At 34.1% G+C, this 17557-nt stretch overlaps 1 protein-coding gene and 1 non-coding gene across 2 annotated transcripts in view; one reads left to right on the forward strand and one right to left on the reverse strand.

Annotated features, from left to right (window-relative positions):
* STPG2 (sperm tail PG-rich repeat containing 2) overlaps positions 1 to 17557 on the forward strand; it is a 341555-nt gene that overhangs the window by 121881 nt on the left and 202117 nt on the right. The window contains exon 7 of the mRNA XM_061191041.1: positions 1459 to 1620. Within this exon, the coding sequence (XP_061047024.1) occupies positions 1459 to 1620 (162 nt within the window). The remainder of the gene's footprint in view (positions 1 to 1458; positions 1621 to 17557) is intronic.
* LOC133092875 (U6 spliceosomal RNA) lies at positions 4601 to 4703 on the reverse strand. Its single transcript, XR_009701219.1, has one exon. It is a non-coding gene; the product is annotated as a U6 spliceosomal RNA (small nuclear RNA).

Genomic DNA, 17557 nt, shown 5'->3' on the forward strand with positions numbered 1-17557 from the left:
TTCATTTTAAGTGTACATTTTGATGAGTGTTGGTAAATGTACATAGTCAGGTAATCACCACTATATAATCAAGTTTTAGAACACTTCCATCATTCTTAAAACGTTCTCTCAGGACTTCCCTGGTGGTGCAGTGGTAAAGAATCCACCTGCCAATGCAGGGGACATGGGTTTGAGCCCTGGTCTGGGAAGATCCCACATGCCACGGAGCAACTAAGCCCTTGCGCCACAACTACTGAGCCTGCGCTCTAGAGCCCATGAGCCACAACTACTGAGCTTGCGTGCCACAACTACTGAAGCCCCCGCACCTAGAGCCTGTGCTCTGCACCAAGAGAAGCCACCGCAATGAGAAGCCCGTGCACCACAATGAAGAGTAGCTCCCGCTCGCCACAACTAGAGAAAGCCCGCAAGTGGCAGCGAAGACCCAACGCAGCCAAAAATAAAAATAAATAAATAAATAAATTTATTAAAAAAAAAAATAAAATAAAATAAAATGTCATTGCCATACCTAAGGTCATCTAGGTTTCCAAAAAAAAAAGTTCCTCATGTCATTTTGCAGTTAATCTGTACCCCCACTCTTGGCCCTAAGTAACTGTTAGTGTTTCTATGATTTTGCATTTTCTGGAATTTTATATAAATGGAATTACACATTATTTAGGATTTCGTGTTTGTCGTCTTTCACTTAACATGATGTTTTTGAGGTTCATTCATGTTGCATTTATTTTTTCTTTTTATTATTGAGTATTATTCCATTGTTTGGGTGTAGCACATTTTGTTTATCTGTTCACCAGCTAATGGACATTTGGGTTGTTTTTATTTCTCTTGGGGAAATAATTAGGAGTAGGATTTCTGGGTCATATGGTAAGTATATGTTTAACTTTATAAGAAATTGACAAATTGTTTGTCAGAATGGCAAAGCAGTTTGCATTCCTGCCAGCAATATATGAGAATTCTTTCTAAAAAATTACTTAATTTATAGTTACTCAGTTTATAAATAAGATATGGTGTATATATACAATGGAATACTACTCAGCCATAAAAAACAATGAAGTTTTGCCATTTGCAGCAATATGGATGGACTTTGAGGGTATTTTGCTAAGTGAAATAAGTCAAACAGAGAAAGACAAATTGTATGATATCACTTATATATGGAATCTACAAAATGCAACAAACTAGTGAATAAACTAAAAAGAAGCAGACTCACAGATATAGAGAACAAACTAGTGGTTACCAGTGAGGAGAGGGAAGGGGGGAGGAACAATACAAGGGCGGGGAAAAGTAAAAGGGTTATTATGGGATTATATGAAATCATGTGTGTGAAATTTTTGAAAATTGTAAAGCACTATAGAAGTTAAAGAATCTTTCATTCAATAAATAAAGTAAAATAAATAATAAAGTTATTCAGTTTAAAAGAATTAAAAGTGTGCTTATTCTTACATATGATATTCTTCATAATTCTAGGTCCTGGGTTTTATAATATCCAAAACAATACTTTAATTGACAACTTTAGCAATACCTGCTTGAAGAAACAAAAGAAAAGTGCATTTGGATCTTCTGTTCCTCGGACTCTTTTCCTGGTTCAGAAAGAAGTTTTTCCTACTCCTGGGCCTGCTGGCTATAAGGTAATATGTGGATACCAAAATTATATTATTTATATCTATTACCAAGAATTTAGGGTTTACAGGATTACCTGTGATACATATACCTCATTATTATAAGCCATACTATTATTATTGAAATTATTTACATATGGTCATTTATGGCATAAGAACAAAAATTAATTTGGTTCACAGCTATGTTTGTAATTTCTTTTTTAAAAGTAGATCTTATTCTTTATCTCTTTGGAGATCTCATATGTAGTTCTTTAAATATTTATCTCCATTTTTTGATTGGGCCACTATATTCTCAAAGTAAATTTAGGCTTCCTTTAAATTAGGGCTTCTTTAAATGCTCTCTGCAGTGTTATAATTTTTATGTTGACGTCTTACACATCTTTATTAGATTTATTCCTCAGTATTTGATGTTTTTTAATGCTATCAAAATGTTATCTTTTAAATATTTTCATTGTTTAGCTTTCTGTTATTGGTGTAAAGAAATAGTCTTTATTAAAGATTTGCTTTACCAATGATTCATACTTCTTGCTAAATTAAATGATTAATCCTACTAATTTATTATTAGTTTTAAAAAAAATTTCCTCAAGTGCTTTTATGCCATCCATGAATGGCAGTTTCTTTTTTTCTCCATTAGTTTCATCTTTTATATATATATATTTTGGCTTACTGAATTTGTGCCTCCCAGAACAAGGCTCAAGAATGTTCATAGGAATTAAAAAATATCCAGAACCCAACAAGGTAAAATTCACAGAGTGTAGCATTCAATAAAAAAAAAAATTACTAGGTATGCAAAGGAGCAGGAAAGTATCAATAGAAAGAGGCCCAGAAGTTATACAGATGACAAAATTAGTGGAAAGTACATTAAACAGTTATTATAACTATATTCTATATGTTCAAGAAGGTAGAAGAAACATTGAGCATATTAAGTAGAGCAATAGCACAAATAGAAAGGCACAAATTAAAGTTCTAGAGATGGCAAGTATTGATATACTGTATGAAAAAATGTACACTAGTTAGCAGCAGATTAGTTAGTTCAGACTGAAAAATTATTACTCAAGACAGTAATAGAAAATGTTAATATCTCAAATGAAGTACAGTGAGAAAAAAAGATAAAAAAAGAATCAATAAAGTATCAGTGAACTATGGGACAGTTTGAGGTGGCTTAAATGTGTAACTGGAATCCTTGAAGGGAAAGAAAGAGTGAGGGGACACAAAAAATAATTTTAAGAAATAAGGCTGAAAATTTCCAAACTTCGATGAGAACTAGAACCACATATCCATGAAGCTCAACAAACCCATAGCACAAAAGATATCAAGGAAACTATGCAAGGCAAATTATAATCAAATTGAATAAAATGGTAAAAAAGAAAAAAAATTCTTAAAAGCAGCCAGAGGAAAAGTATACATGACATTAAGAGGGATGAAGTTAAAAATGACAGTACATTTCATGTTGGAAGTGATGCAAGTCAGAAGACAGCAGTGCAACATCTTTAAAGTATTGAAAGAAAACAATTGTCAACCTATAATTCTACTGCAGGCTCAAATATCTTTCAAAAATGAAAACAAAATGAAAAGCTTTTCTAAAAACTTCCATTTAAATTAATTTAAATTAATAAGTCATGGGGATGTAATGTACAGCATGGTGACTATAGTTAATAATACTGTATTGAATATTTGAAAGATGCTAAGAGAGTAAATCTAAAAGTTCTCACCACAAGAAAAAAATCTTTGTGGTGATGGGTGTTAACCTGACATTGTGGTAAACATTTTGTGATATGTATAAGTATCGAATCATTATGTTGCATACCTGAAACTAATATAATGTTGTATGTCAATTCTACCTCCATAAAAAAGAAGACATTTTCATATATATAAAAGCTGAAATATTTACCTGTAAAAGACCTACAGTGTAAGAAATGTTAAAGGAAGTCCTCCAGGCAGAGAAAAATGTTACCAGATGGAATCTGGATCTGTATAAAGTAATGCAGAGTATCAAAGATAACCATGTGGGTAAATATAAAAGGGTTTGTTTGATTTCTCATTTCATTGAAAGCCAAACATTTTACATGTATTTGATTTGCTGACAACTTACCTTTACAGAAAGTAGTGGAAGCCAAGAGAGGAACTCCTATTCTGTTATTTTAAAGTTTAGAATTGTCAAAGAAGAGATTCTGGACATTGTTAGACATATACAAGAAATGTAGAAAATCCCTATTTCAAAATGATCAGCAGAAAACAAATATTCCTGAGATCAGAGATTATATGAGTAAGAAGTTTACTCATATAATTATTATAGCCTAACAGGTTGACAGGAAGCCACTCTCATGAGTAAAATTCTGACAATACAGTTGGCTACACATTAAACCTTTTAGAGTTCAGATTTTAAAAGGACATCTTAATGTTTGTGTATATAATTATTCATTTTTTCTCATTCCTGAAGAATTTGAGAAAGCTTAGGAGAATGCATATATAGAAAAGTTAAAGTAGCTAACAATTCAGGTGGAAAATATAGAAAGAATAGATAGGTAGATAATCTATAGAGAGAATATAAACAGATGTTAAACACTGGGGAAGTTTGAACATAGCTGCCAGATCATAAAAGGGCATGTACAAAACATTGGAAATGTGTCCATACTATAGTACACACTTGGGAAGTAATGATTGAATAAATGAATACAAGAGAGAGGCATAGAAGTATAATCTAGGAAGTTTAAAGAGAAGAACAATTTATTGTAAAAAATGCTAAAGAAAATTAAAATGACTTTGTATAAGTTTGGTTTGGCAAAAGAATTGCTAAGAAGATACAAGAATCCTGTAGGTGTTGTGTAGATGATATAGGGATAGCAGAGCCACTGAATTACTAAACTGGATTGGACTCTCCTATCAGAGAAAATGATTATCAACCCAGAAAGTGTTAGACACACATGCTTTATAGGAAATGGAACACTAATATACCTATGGTGGTAATGTAAGAGTACCCTAGTACTTAAAAAAATTTTTTTAATGAAATGCTTCACAAATTTGCATGTCATCCTTGCACAGGATGATAATATCTGTATTGTTCCAACTTTAGTATATTTGCTATTAAAGTAAGCACCCTAGTGCTTTAAATTAGTTAAAAACTTTAGCTGTATCTGAAATACATCTCATTGTAATGAAAGAACAGCTGTGAAATCATTATCAGTAATCTTTTAGTAATGCTGCAGATTTATAGGCATATCAGAAAAATGGAAACGAATAAAGGTTTTTCTTATTTAAACAAAAATTATTAAAATTTCACAAAGTGAGATTTTCATAAATTCTTGCACAATTTAAAATTGTTGTTAGTAAAGTTGCAAGATATAATTAACATTCAAAAATCAGTGGCATTTTTACACACTAACAACAACTGTCCAAAAAAGAAATTAAGGAAACAATCCCATTTACAATAGAATGAAAAATACTTAGTAATAAATTTAACCAAGGAAGAGAAAGGTCTGTACACTTGAAAGCTATAAAACATTGATAAAAAAAATTGAAGAAGATACAAATAAATGGCAAGATAGCCCATGTTCATGGATTGGAAAAATTAATATTGTGAAAATGTCCGTACTACCCAAATGATATACGGATTCAGTGCAATCTCTATCAAAAGTCCAATGGAATTTTTCACAGAAATAGAGAAAAATTCTAAAATTTATATGGAACCATAAAAGATCTCAAATAGCCAAAGCAATCTTGAGCAAAAAGAACAGGAGGCCTCACACTACCTGATTTTAAAATACACTACAAAGCTATAGTAATAAAAACAGTTTTTTACTGGCATAAAAACAGACATATAGACCATTGGAACAGAATAGAGAGCCTCAGAAATACATCCATATATTTTCTTCCAAGAACACTTGATGAGGAAAAGACAGTCTCTTCAATAAACTGTGCTGGGAAAACTGGATATCCACATGCAGAAGAATGAAACTGGACTTCTATCACACACCATATAAAAAAATCAAGCCAAGATTAATTAGAGACTTAAATGTAAGACCTGAAACTGTAAAACGATTAGAAGAAAACACAGGGAAAAAGCTTTTTGACACTTATCTAGACAATAATTTCTTTACATATGACCCCAAAAGCACAACCAACAAAAGCAGAAATAAACAAATTGGATTGCATCAAAATATAATAAAAAGCTTCTGTACAGTAAAGGAAACAGTCAATGAGTGAATGGGAAAAGAATATTTACAAACCATACATCTGATAAGGCGTTACTATCCAAAATATATAAGAAACTCAAACAGCTCAATAGTAAGAAAACTGATAGTTTGATTTAAAAATGGACAAAGGATGTGAATGGACATTTCTTGAAAGAAGACATACAAATGGCCAACAGGTATATGAGAAAATGCTCGACATCACTAATCACCAGGGAAATGCAAATAAAAATCACAATGCCATATCATCTCACATCTGTTAGAATGGGCATTCTCAGACAAGAGATAAGTGTTGGTGAGGATATGGAGAAAAGGAAACCCTTGTGCACTGTTGGTTGGAATGTAAATTGGTACAGCCATTGTGGAAAACAGTATGGAGATTCCTCAAAAAATTAAAAATAGAACTACCATATGATCCAGCAATCTGACTTGTGATTATATATCTAAAGGAAATGAAGTCAGTATATTGAAGAGTTATCTGCTGTTCCATGTTCATTGCAGCATTATTCACAATGGCTGAGATGTGAATCAATGTATGTGTCTATAGAAAGATGAATGGATAAAGAAGATGTGGGGTGTGTGTGTGTGTACACACACACACACGCCACATAGAGGGGAATACTATTCAGCCTTAAAAAAGAAGGGAATCCTGCCATTTGCAACAACAGGGATGAAGAACACCTGAAGAACATTATGCTAAATCAAATAATGAAATAAACAAAATGCAGAAAGACAAATACTGCATGCTCTCATTTATATATGGAATCTAAAAAAATAGAACTCGTAGAAGCAGAGTAGAATGATGGTTGTCAAGGGCTGAGGGGTGAAGGAAATGGGGACATGTTGGTCAAAGGATACAAAGTTTCAATGCAGGATGAATAAGTTCTGGAGATCTAATGTATAGTGTGGTGACTATAGTTAATAATACTGCATTGTATACTTGAAATTTGCTAAGAGAGTATATCTTAAATGTTTTCACTACACACATGAGTTAAAACTATCATCAAGCTGAGAAAAAATAATGCAAATTTAGCTATATGATTGGAAGTAATATCTCTCTAAAACATGTCATGTCATGGTACTGCCTTTTAATAAGTTCCCTTTGCCTAAAATTCTGTGCCTTCTATCAGGTATAGGAAGAAATTTAAGTCTAAGAACAATGTCCTTTTCATAATCTGTTGTCTACCTAGTTTTCTAAACTCCTATCTTACCATTGCCATAATTTCCCTTCACTCCAAGCTCAAAAATGCCTTTAAGATAACACAAAATTAATGAACACATGCTAACTGCTTTGTTAATAAAAACTTGACTGACAACAATTATTTTTAAAATAAATACAATACCCTTTATGGTGTCTGTCTAGCTCTCTAGCCTCATTTCTCACTGCTGCCATAATTTCCCTTAATTTTTGCTTCTCACTCCCTTACCTTTACCTTCACTTAAAGTTCCTTAAATACAACATGATACATCATGTCATTGTGCAATTATTCTCATGCATTGGGAGGACAGAAGACTCAGCATTCCTTTGTCCCTTTAGGCGATAAGGTTCATTAATGATGCTTCTGCAGGTTCATCTATAGAAACCTTGTTACAGCTTTTACTTCCTCTAAAGAGCCTAGTTGGACTCCCTTCTCAGCTCTCACCAAGGTATAGACCAATCCAGGGTCTGATTTGAGGGCCTCATTAAACCAATCAATGCAAGCTTTTGGCCCTTACTGGGAATTCCTTGTTCTTCAGGAATAATTTCAATCCCTCAGATTTCCGTCATGAATGAGCTTCAACGGGTTACCTGTACATGCAGTTTCAGGGTAGGCCCATGCTGAAGCAGTTAGTGTAGTATGCATGCAAACCAGGATATTTAAGGGCATCAGAGACTCGTTATTTGCTTAAATCTTGGGTGGCTGAACACCACTTGTCCCTCTAAGAAGTTGGAAGATGCCCACTTCTTGGGTGTTGCATAACTAAGTAGCATGCCAGAGTCTTGTGATTAGAATTAACCAGACAAATTGCTTTACCAACTAAGAATGGCTGTGACCACCCCCCATAGAATTGAGGAACATCTATCAGTCTGTCAATCTTGTCCATGCCAGGGCCAAATCAGGTCTCCTGTGCTGAGTCAAATTAAGCACTGTGTGTAACATTTTTTAAAACATTACATTATTAATTAATATGGAGCCCCCTTTTTCAGTCTCCAAAAATTTCTTCACTGCCCTTTCAGCCTCCATTAACAAATTTTCATCCTCAAAGATTTGCTAAAATCTCTCTCATGATATGGGGCAGAATATATGTCTAGTTCTCCTAGAAATTTCCTATTCATTCTTTTTAAAAATATTTTATTTTATATTGGAATATAGTTGCTTAACAATATTGTGTTAGTTTCAGGTGTACAGCAAAGTGATTCAGTTATACATATACATGTATCTATTCTTTTTCAAATTCTTTTTCCACTTAGGTTGTTACACAGTATTGAGTAGAGTTTCCTGTGCTATACAGTAGGACCTTGCTGGTTATCCATTTTAAATAAAGCAGTGTGTACATTGCTTCCCCAGGAGTGGGATTGCAGGATCATATGGTAGTTCTATGTTTAGTTGTTTAAGGAACCTCCATACTGTTCTCCATAGTGGCTGTACCAATTTACATTCCCACCAACAGTGTAGGAGGGTTCCCTTCTTTCCATACCCTCTCCAGCATTTATTGTTTGTGGATTTTTTGATGCTAGCCATTCTGACTGGTGTGAGGTGATATCTCATTGTAGTTTTCATTTGCATTTCTCTAATAATTAGCGATGTTGAACATCATTTCATGTGCCTCTTGGCCATCTATATGTCTTCTTTGGAGAAATGTCTATTTAGGTCTTCTGCCCATTTTTTGATTGGGTCATTTGTTCTCATGATGTTAAGCCTCATGAGCTGTTTGTAAATTTTGGAGACTAATCCCTTGTCAGTCACATCACTGGCAAATATTTTCTCCCATTCTGTGGGTTGTCTTTTCATTTTATTTATGGTTTCCTTTGCTGTGCAAAAGCTTTTGAGTTTTATTAGGTCCCATTTTTTAATTTTTGTTTTTATTTCCATTATTCTGGGAGATGGATTGAAAAAGATAATGCTGCAATTTATGTCAGAGAGTGTTTTGCCTGTGTTTTCCTCTAAGAGTTTTATAGTGTCTGGTCTCACATTTAGGTCTTTACTCCATTTTGAGCTTTTTTTTGTGTATGGTGTTAAAGAATGTTCTAATTTCATTTTTTTACATGTAGCTGTCCAGTTTTCCCAGCACCATTTATTGAAAAGACTGTCTTTCCACCATTGTATAGTCTTGCCTCCTTTGTCATAGATTAATTGACCATAGGTGCATGGGTTTATTTCTGGGCTTTCTATCCTGTTCCATTGATCTATATTTCTATTTTTGTGTCAGTACTGTACTGTTTTGATGACTATATCTTTGTAGTATAGTCTAAATTCAGGGAACCTGATTCTTCCAGCTCCATTTTTCTTTCTCAAGATTGCTTTGGCTATTTGGGGTCTTTTGTGTCTATATACAAATTTTAAGATTTTTTTGTTCTAGTTCTGTGAAGAATGACATTGGTAATTTGATAGGGATTGCACTGAATCTGTAGATTGCCTTGGGTTGTATAGTCATTTTGACAATATTGATTCTTCCAGTCCAAGAACATGGTATATCATTGTATCAGTTTGTGTCATTTTCGATTTCTGTCATCAGCATCTTATAGTTTTTGGAGGACAGGTCTTTCGCCGCCTTAGGTAGGTTTTTTCCTAGGTATTTTATTCCTTTCGATACGATGGCAAATGGGATTGTTTTTTGAATTTCCCTTTCTGATCTTTTGTTGTTAGTGTATAGAACTACAACAGATTTCTGTGTATTACTTTTGTAACCCGCAACTTTACCAAATTCACTGATGAGCTCTAGTAGTTTTCTGGTAGTGTCTTTAGGATTTTCTATGTATAGTATCATGTCATCTGCAAACAGTGACAGTTTAACTTCTCCTTGTCCAATTTGGATTCCTTTTATTTCTTTTTCTTCTCTGATTGCCATAGCTAAGACTTCCAAAACTATGTTGAATAAAAGTGACAAGAGTGAACATCCTTTTCTTGTTCCTGATCTTAGAGGAAATGCTTTCAGCTTTTCACTGTTGAGTATGATGTTAGCTGTAGGTTTGTCATATATGGCCTTTATTATGTCGAGGTATGTTCCCTCTATACCCACTTTCTGGAGAGTTTTTTTTTTTATCATAAATGGGTGCTGAATTTTGTCAAAAGCTTTTTCTGCATCTATTGAGATGATCATATGGCTTTTATTCTTCAATTTGTTGATGTGCTGTATCACACTGATTGATTTGAGGATATTGAAAAATCCTTGCACCCATGGAATAAATGCCACTTGATCATGGTGTATGACCCTTTTAATGTATTGTTGGATTTGGATTGCTAGTATTTTGTTGACAATTTTTGCATCTATGTTCATCAGTGATATTGGCCTATAATTTTCTTTTTCTGTGGTATCTTTGGTTTTCATATCACAGTGATGGTGGCCTCATAGAATGAGTTTGGGAGTGTTCCTCCCTCTGCTATATTTTGGAAGAGTTTGAGAAGGATAGGTGTTAGCTCTTCTCTAAATGTTTGATAGAATTCGCCTGTGAAGCCATCTGGTCCTGGGCTTTTGTTTGTTGGAAGATTTTTAATCACAGTTTCAATTTCAGTGCTTGTGATTGGTCTGTTCATATTTTCTATTTCTTCCTGGTTCAGTCTCGGCAGGTTGTGCATTTCTAAGAATTTGTCCATTTCTTCCCGATTGTCCATTTTATTGGCATATGGTTGCTTGTCGTTGTCTCTTACGAGCCTTTGTATTTCTCTGGTGTCAGTTGTTACTTTTCCCTTTTCTTTTCTAATTTTGTTGATTTGAGTCTTCTCCCTTTTTTCTTGTTGAGTCTGGCTAAAGGTTTATCAATTTTGTTTATCTTTTCAAAGAACCAGGTTTTAGTTTCATTGATATTTGTTATTTCTTTCTTTGTCTCTATTTCATTCATTGCTTCTCTCATCTTTATGATTTCTTTTTTTCTACTAACTTTAGGTTTTGTTTCTTCTTATTTCTCTAGCTGCTTTAGGTATAAGGTTAGGTTATATGAGATTTTTCTTGTTTCCTGAGGTAAGATTGTATTGCTATAAACTTCCCTCTTAAAACTGCTTTTGCTGCATCCCATAGGTTTTGGATCATGTGTTTTCATTTTCATTTGTCTCTAGGTAGTTTTAATTTTCTCTTTGATTTCTTCAGTGATCCATTTGTTATTTAGTATCATATTGTTTAGCCTCCACATGTTCATGTTACTTACAGTTTTTTTCTGGTAGTTAATTCTAATCTCATAGTGTTGTGGTCAGAAAAGATGCTTGATATGATTTCAATTTTCTTAAATTTACTGAGGCTGCGTTTGTGGCCCAGCATGTGGTCAGTCCTGGAGAATGTTCCATGTGCACATGAGAAGCATGTGTATTCTGCTGTTTTTGGAAACAGTGCTCTATAAATATCAATTAAGTCCATCTGGTCTAATGTGTTATTTAAGACATGTGTTTCCTTATTGATTTTCAGTCTGTATGATCTGTCCATTGATGAAATTGGGGTGTTAAAATTCCCCACTGTTATTGTGTTACTGTTGATTTCTCCCTTTATGGCTGTTAGTATTTGCCTTGTATATTGAGATGCTCCTATGTTGGGTGCATATATATTTACAATTTTTATATCTTCTTCTTGGATTGATCCCTTGATCATTATGTAATGTCCTTCTTCGTCTCTTATAACAGTCTTTATTTTAAAGTCTTTTTTGTCTGATATGAGTATTGCTACTTCAGCTTTCTTTTGATTTCCATTTGTATGGAATACCAGAATATCTTCTTCCATCCCCTCACTTTCAGTATGTATGTGTCCCTAGGTCTGTAGTGGGTCTCTTGTAGACAGCATATATATGGGTCTTTTTTTTTTTTGTATCCATTCAGCCCGTCTTTGTCTTTTAGTTGAAGCATTTAATCCATTTACATTTAAGGTAATTATTGATATGTATGTTCCTATTGCAATTTTCTTAATTATTTTGTGTTTGTTTTTGTAGGTCTTTTTTCTTCCCTTCTTCTTTTGTTCTCTTTTCTTGTGGTTTGATGGCCATCTTTAGTGCTGTGTTTGGGTTCCTTTTTCTTTTCGTGTGTGTGTGTCTATTATAGTTTTTGGGTTTGCTGTTCCCATGTGGTTTTGGTATAGCAGTCTATGTATGTACAAGTTTGTTTTAAGTTGCTGGTCTCTTTCCCAACTAGAGGAGTTCCTTTAGTATTTATTGCAAAGCTGGTCTGGTGGTTCTGAATTCTCTTAACTTTTGCTTGTCTGTAAAGCTCTTGATTTCGCCATCAAAGCTGAATGAGAGCTTTGCTTGGTAGAGTATTCTTGGTTGTAGGTTCTTCCCTTTCATCACTTTAAATATATCATGCCACTCCCTTCTGACCTGCAGAGTTTCTGCTGAGAAATTAGCTGAAACCTTATGGGAGTTCCCTTGTATGTTATTTGTCATTTTTCCCTTGCTGCTTTTAATATTTTCTCTTTGTCTTTAACTTTTGTTAATTTGATTACTATGTGTCTCGGCATGTTCCTCCTTGGGTTTATCCTGCCTGGGACTCTCTGCACTTCCTGTACTTGGGTGACTGTTTCCTTTCCCATGTTAGGGAAGTTTTTCATGTATTATCTCTTCAAATATTTTCTCAGGTCCTTTCTCTCTTCTCCTTCTGGGACCCTTATAATGCAAATGTTGGTGCATTTAATGTTGTCCCAGAGGTCTCTTAGACTGTTTTCATTTCTTTTCATACTTTTTTCTTTATTCTGTTCTGTGACAGTGATTTCCACCACTTTATCTTCCAGGTCACTTGTCCATTCTTCTGCCTCAGTTATTCTGCTATTTATTCCTTGTAGTGTATTTTTCATTTCAGTTATTGTATTGTTCATCTCTATTTGTTTGTTCTTTAGTTCTTCTAGGTCTTTGTTAAACATTTCTTGCATCTTCTTGATCCTTGCCTCCATTCTTTTTCCAAGATCCTGGATCATCTTCACTATCATTATTCTGAATTCTTTTTTCTGGAAGATTGCCTATCTCTAATTCACTTACTTGTTTTTCTTGGGTTTTATCTTGTTATTTCATCTGGGACATATTCCTCTGCCATTTCATTTTGTCTAACTTTCTGTCATTGTGGTTTCCATTCCGTAGGCTGCATGATTGTAGTCTTCTTGCTGTCTGCCCTCTGGTGGATGAGGCTATCTAAGGGGCTTGTGCAAGCTTCCTGATGGGAGGGACTGGTTTTGGGTAGATCTGGATCTTGTCCCTCTGGTGGGCAGGGCCATGCTCAGTAAAAAATTTAATCTGCTTGTCTGATGGGTGGGGCTGTGTTCCCTCTCTTTTGGTTGTTTAGCCTGAGGCAACTCAGCACTTGAGCCTACAGACTGTTTGGTGGGGCTGATTGTGCCCTCCGGGAGTACTCACACCAAAGAGTACTTCCCAGAACTGCTGCTGCCAGTGTCTTTGTCCCTGCAGTGAGCCACAGCCGCCCCCCCCACCTCTGCAGGAGACCCTCCAATACTAGCAGGTAGGTCTGGCCCAGTCTCATGGGGTCACTGCTTTTTTCCCCTGGGTCCTGGTGAACACAGGACTTTTTGTGCGCTCTCCAAGAGTGGAGTTTCTGTTTCCCCCAGTCCTGTGGAAGTCCCACAGTCAAATCCTGTTTTTCTTCCAAGCCAGATTCTCTGGGGACTCCTCTTCCCATTGCTGGACCCCCAGGCTGGGAAGCCTGACATGGGGCTCAGGCCTTTCACTCCCGTGGGAGAACTTCTGTGGTATAATTGTTTTCTGTTTTGTGAGTTGTCAACCCAGCGAGTATGGGATTTGATTTTATCGTGATTGCATCCCTCCTACCATCTCGTTGTGGCTTCTTCTTTGTCTTTGGATGTAGGGTATCTTTTTTGGTAGGTTCCAGGCCCTATTCATTCTCCATATATTGTTCATATGTCACCCTCCTTGGAAATCTTTCATTGATCACATTTTCTCCCTGCTTCCACCCCACTGTCCCTGCCTCTTTGATGTCACTGTATTTTGCATATCCTCAGATTTCAGTTTAGTGGAATTAATTACTATATTTTGGTTTAGTATTGTTTTAAGATACACAGTACAATTTTAAGATGAGAACAAGTGGCAACAACAATGAAAACAAAAGAAACTAGAAGAAAGTATGATTAACAATTTTAAGGTAGGAATTGTTATGTAACTAATTTGACATTTGATTTCCTGAATTACTGGCACATTAACTCTTTTATGTTTCATTATATGTCAACTTTGTATTTATGGGATTAATTTTTATATTTTTGGACATTAATTTTTTTCAGGTTTCTAATTTTTATTGAAACTTATTTTTTTCAGAGATTTGTTTCCTAGGTAAACATTCCTAAAGAAGTTTGTTTTCTGTGTTAAAATCTATTTTTATTCTTCTTCCTTATTAAGAGAGAATTCTCTGGGGTTGTTTTGTATTTCTGCCCATCTTTGTTTATGACTGTCTTTTCAAGGATGATTGTATAGCAAATAGCTTTGGAAGATAGAGATAGTGTCTTCCTCTCAAGCAGAGGGCAGGCATGCTTACTGCTGATTATGAAAGATTCAGGTTCCCTAAGCTCACAGGTTTTCTTCTGAAACAAAGCCCATTGCTTTGTACAAGTATCCATTTTGCTCCATCTGCCTTGCCTTCATTAGGATTTGAGGGCAAGGAGGAAAGAAGCAAGCATGCTGACTCTCATGCTCTGTATTATTGTATGAGGAATAAGGTCCTTTGTTTCTGTATCAGGAATCTCATGTCTTTTGCCAGCATCAGAGAAACTGTGGCAGGTTAACTAGTTAGCTTGAGGTAGACAAAACTCTCAGACTCTTCACAGTTCTTACATCTATATATCCTTAACTTGTAGACATTTTAAAAAAAATATTTTTTGCTCCCAGAGGCCCCAGAATTACATATGATAGCCTCCCCAAAATAGCACTCTGGTTTCTGTCAATTTAATTTCTTTTCTGTTAAATTCACCAGTTTATTATTGAGATGCAAACATAAGAACAAGTTTAACATGTCCATACACACTCTAAAACATCTTCGTTTTTCTAGATAGCTAGATTTTCTAAATTGCTAGATTTTAATTTTGAGTATTTTTTTTCTGTCATTAACCTTTGACATGTTTTTTCTTTAACTTTTTATAGTGTGATATCTATCTGTCTGTCTATCTATCATGTGGTAGAAAACACATAATGTTAAATTTACCATCTTAACCATGTTTAAGTGTTGATATAAGTATATTTTAAATGCATAACGAATGTTAGTACTTTTTAGAATACTTGTATATTTTTAAAATGTACTAGAAGTTCATTATTCTGAGTAACATTATATTTAGATAAAACAAATTATTAAAATTGTTTCAAGAAAAAATTTTAAAAAGCCCTCATTATAAATAGTCTTTATTGTCTATTGCAGATATTGAGACAGTATAGCACAGTGATTATGAGCATGATCTCTGGTGGCAGAGTTTGTGAGAATATTTTCTTGCTTTGTCACTGACCTTGTGAAATTTATTTGAACTCTTTATGCCTTAGTAATATGGAGATCATAATAGAACATACCTCAAAACATTATTATGAATACTGAATGAGTCAGTACATGTAAAATAATTTAAATAGCTTCTGGCACATGGAAAGGACTCAGTAAGTCTTGTTATTATTATTGACAATTAAAAACTACCCATAGGTATAACTCAGACACTAGTAGTTTATATAAAATTTGAGAAACTATAATCAAGAGTGAAAGATACACCCTAAAAACATATGAGTTTTAAAAATCCAGTCTGATAAACTTTGTGTTTAACAGTGGTATTAATCCATTTATAGTTAATGTGATTACTGATATGTTGGTGCGTATATGAACCATATTATTTCATATATTCTATCAGCCCACTTGTTTTAGCATTTTTTCTTACCTCACCTTCTTTTTTGAATTAATCAAATATTTTATATTTTTCCATTTCATCTACCTCTATTACATTTTTCTTATGCATTGTTTTACTATTCTTTTAGTAGTTACCATAAAAATTACAATATACATCCTTTACTTTTTGCAGTCCAATTAAAAGGATTACTTTTACCACTTTCCCAATAATGCTAACTTAGAACATTTTAGCTCTGTTTTGCTATCTCCTATTTTTGTTTAATTATTGTCATATATTTTAAGTTTCCTTATATTTAAACTCTTTGAATATTATTTTTTCGTATAGTCAATATTTCCTCACACATTTAACCTTTCTGTTGTGCTTCATTTCTTTCTGCATTTCCATATGGAATCATTTTTCCTCTGCCTGAAAAACTCCCTATGTCATTTTTTATTTTGGAGACAAAGATTTCTATGTTGGTAGTTATTTTCTTTCAGCACTTTAAACATGTTATTCCATTGCTTTAGGCCTTATGTGATTTCTATTGAGAAGTAAGTTGTCATACTTATTGTTTCTCTTTTGAAAGCAATTATTATTATTATTATTTGGTCTTTGTATTTTATGTGTCAAGAGTGTGGTTTTCTTTTTTTTAATTAATTTTTATTCATTCAACATTGCTTTACAACGTTGTGTTAGTTTCTGCTTTACAGCAAAGTGAATCAGCTATACGTATACATATATTCCCTCTTTTTTCGATTTCCTTCCCATTTAGGTCATCATAGAGCATTGAGTAGAGTTCCCTGTGCTATACAGTATGTTCTCAGTTATCTATTTTATACATAGTAGTGTATATATGTCAATCCCAATGTCCTAATTCACCCCACCCCCCCTTTCCCTGCTTGGTGTCCATATGTTTGTTCTCTACGTCCATGTCTCTATTTCTGCTTTGCAAATAAGTTCATGTTTACCATTTTTCTAGATTCCACATATAAGTGATATTATACAATATTTATTTTTCTCTTTCTGACTTACTTCACTCCGTATGACAGTCTCTAGGTGCATCCATGTCCCTGCAAATGGCACAATTTTGTTCCTTTTTATGGCTGAGTAATATTCCATTGTATATACGTACCACACCTTCTTTATCCATTCCTCTGTTGATGGACATTTAGGTTGCTTCCATGTTCTGGCTATTGTAAATAGTGCTGCAATGAACATTGGATTGGGGTGCATGTATATTTTCAAATTATGGTTTTCTCTGGGTATATGCCCAGGAGTAGGATTGCTGGGTGATATGGTATGTTTACTTGCTTGAGGTTTGCAGAGCCTTTGAATCTCTGGATTGATGTCTTTCATCAATTTTAAACAATTCTTGACTATTATATGTTCATATATTTCTTCTGTTACATTCTTTCCTGCTTGTCTTTCTGGGACACTAATAAATATATATGTTACACCTATGCCCCATACCCCCAGCATGTCTTATAAGCCCTCTGTATTATGCCTCCTTTTTCTCTTTGTGCTTCAGTTAGGTATTTTCTACAGAGCTATCTTTGAATTCACAAAATTTTTTTTTCAATTGTTTCAAATGCTATTAAATCATTCTATTGAGTTCTTAATTTCAGATATTCTGTTTTTCAGTTCTAGAGTGGCTATTTAATTATTTCTTATGATTTCACTTTTCAGGAGGAAGTCTCCATGATTTCAAGCATTTTTTTTCAAAAATTTTCCCCCTATGTTTTCTTGAACAAATTAATCATAGTTATT

This window comes from Eubalaena glacialis, chromosome 5 (genome assembly GCF_028564815.1).
Source record: "Eubalaena glacialis isolate mEubGla1 chromosome 5, mEubGla1.1.hap2.+ XY, whole genome shotgun sequence".
Lineage (NCBI taxonomy): Eukaryota > Metazoa > Chordata > Mammalia > Artiodactyla > Balaenidae > Eubalaena > Eubalaena glacialis.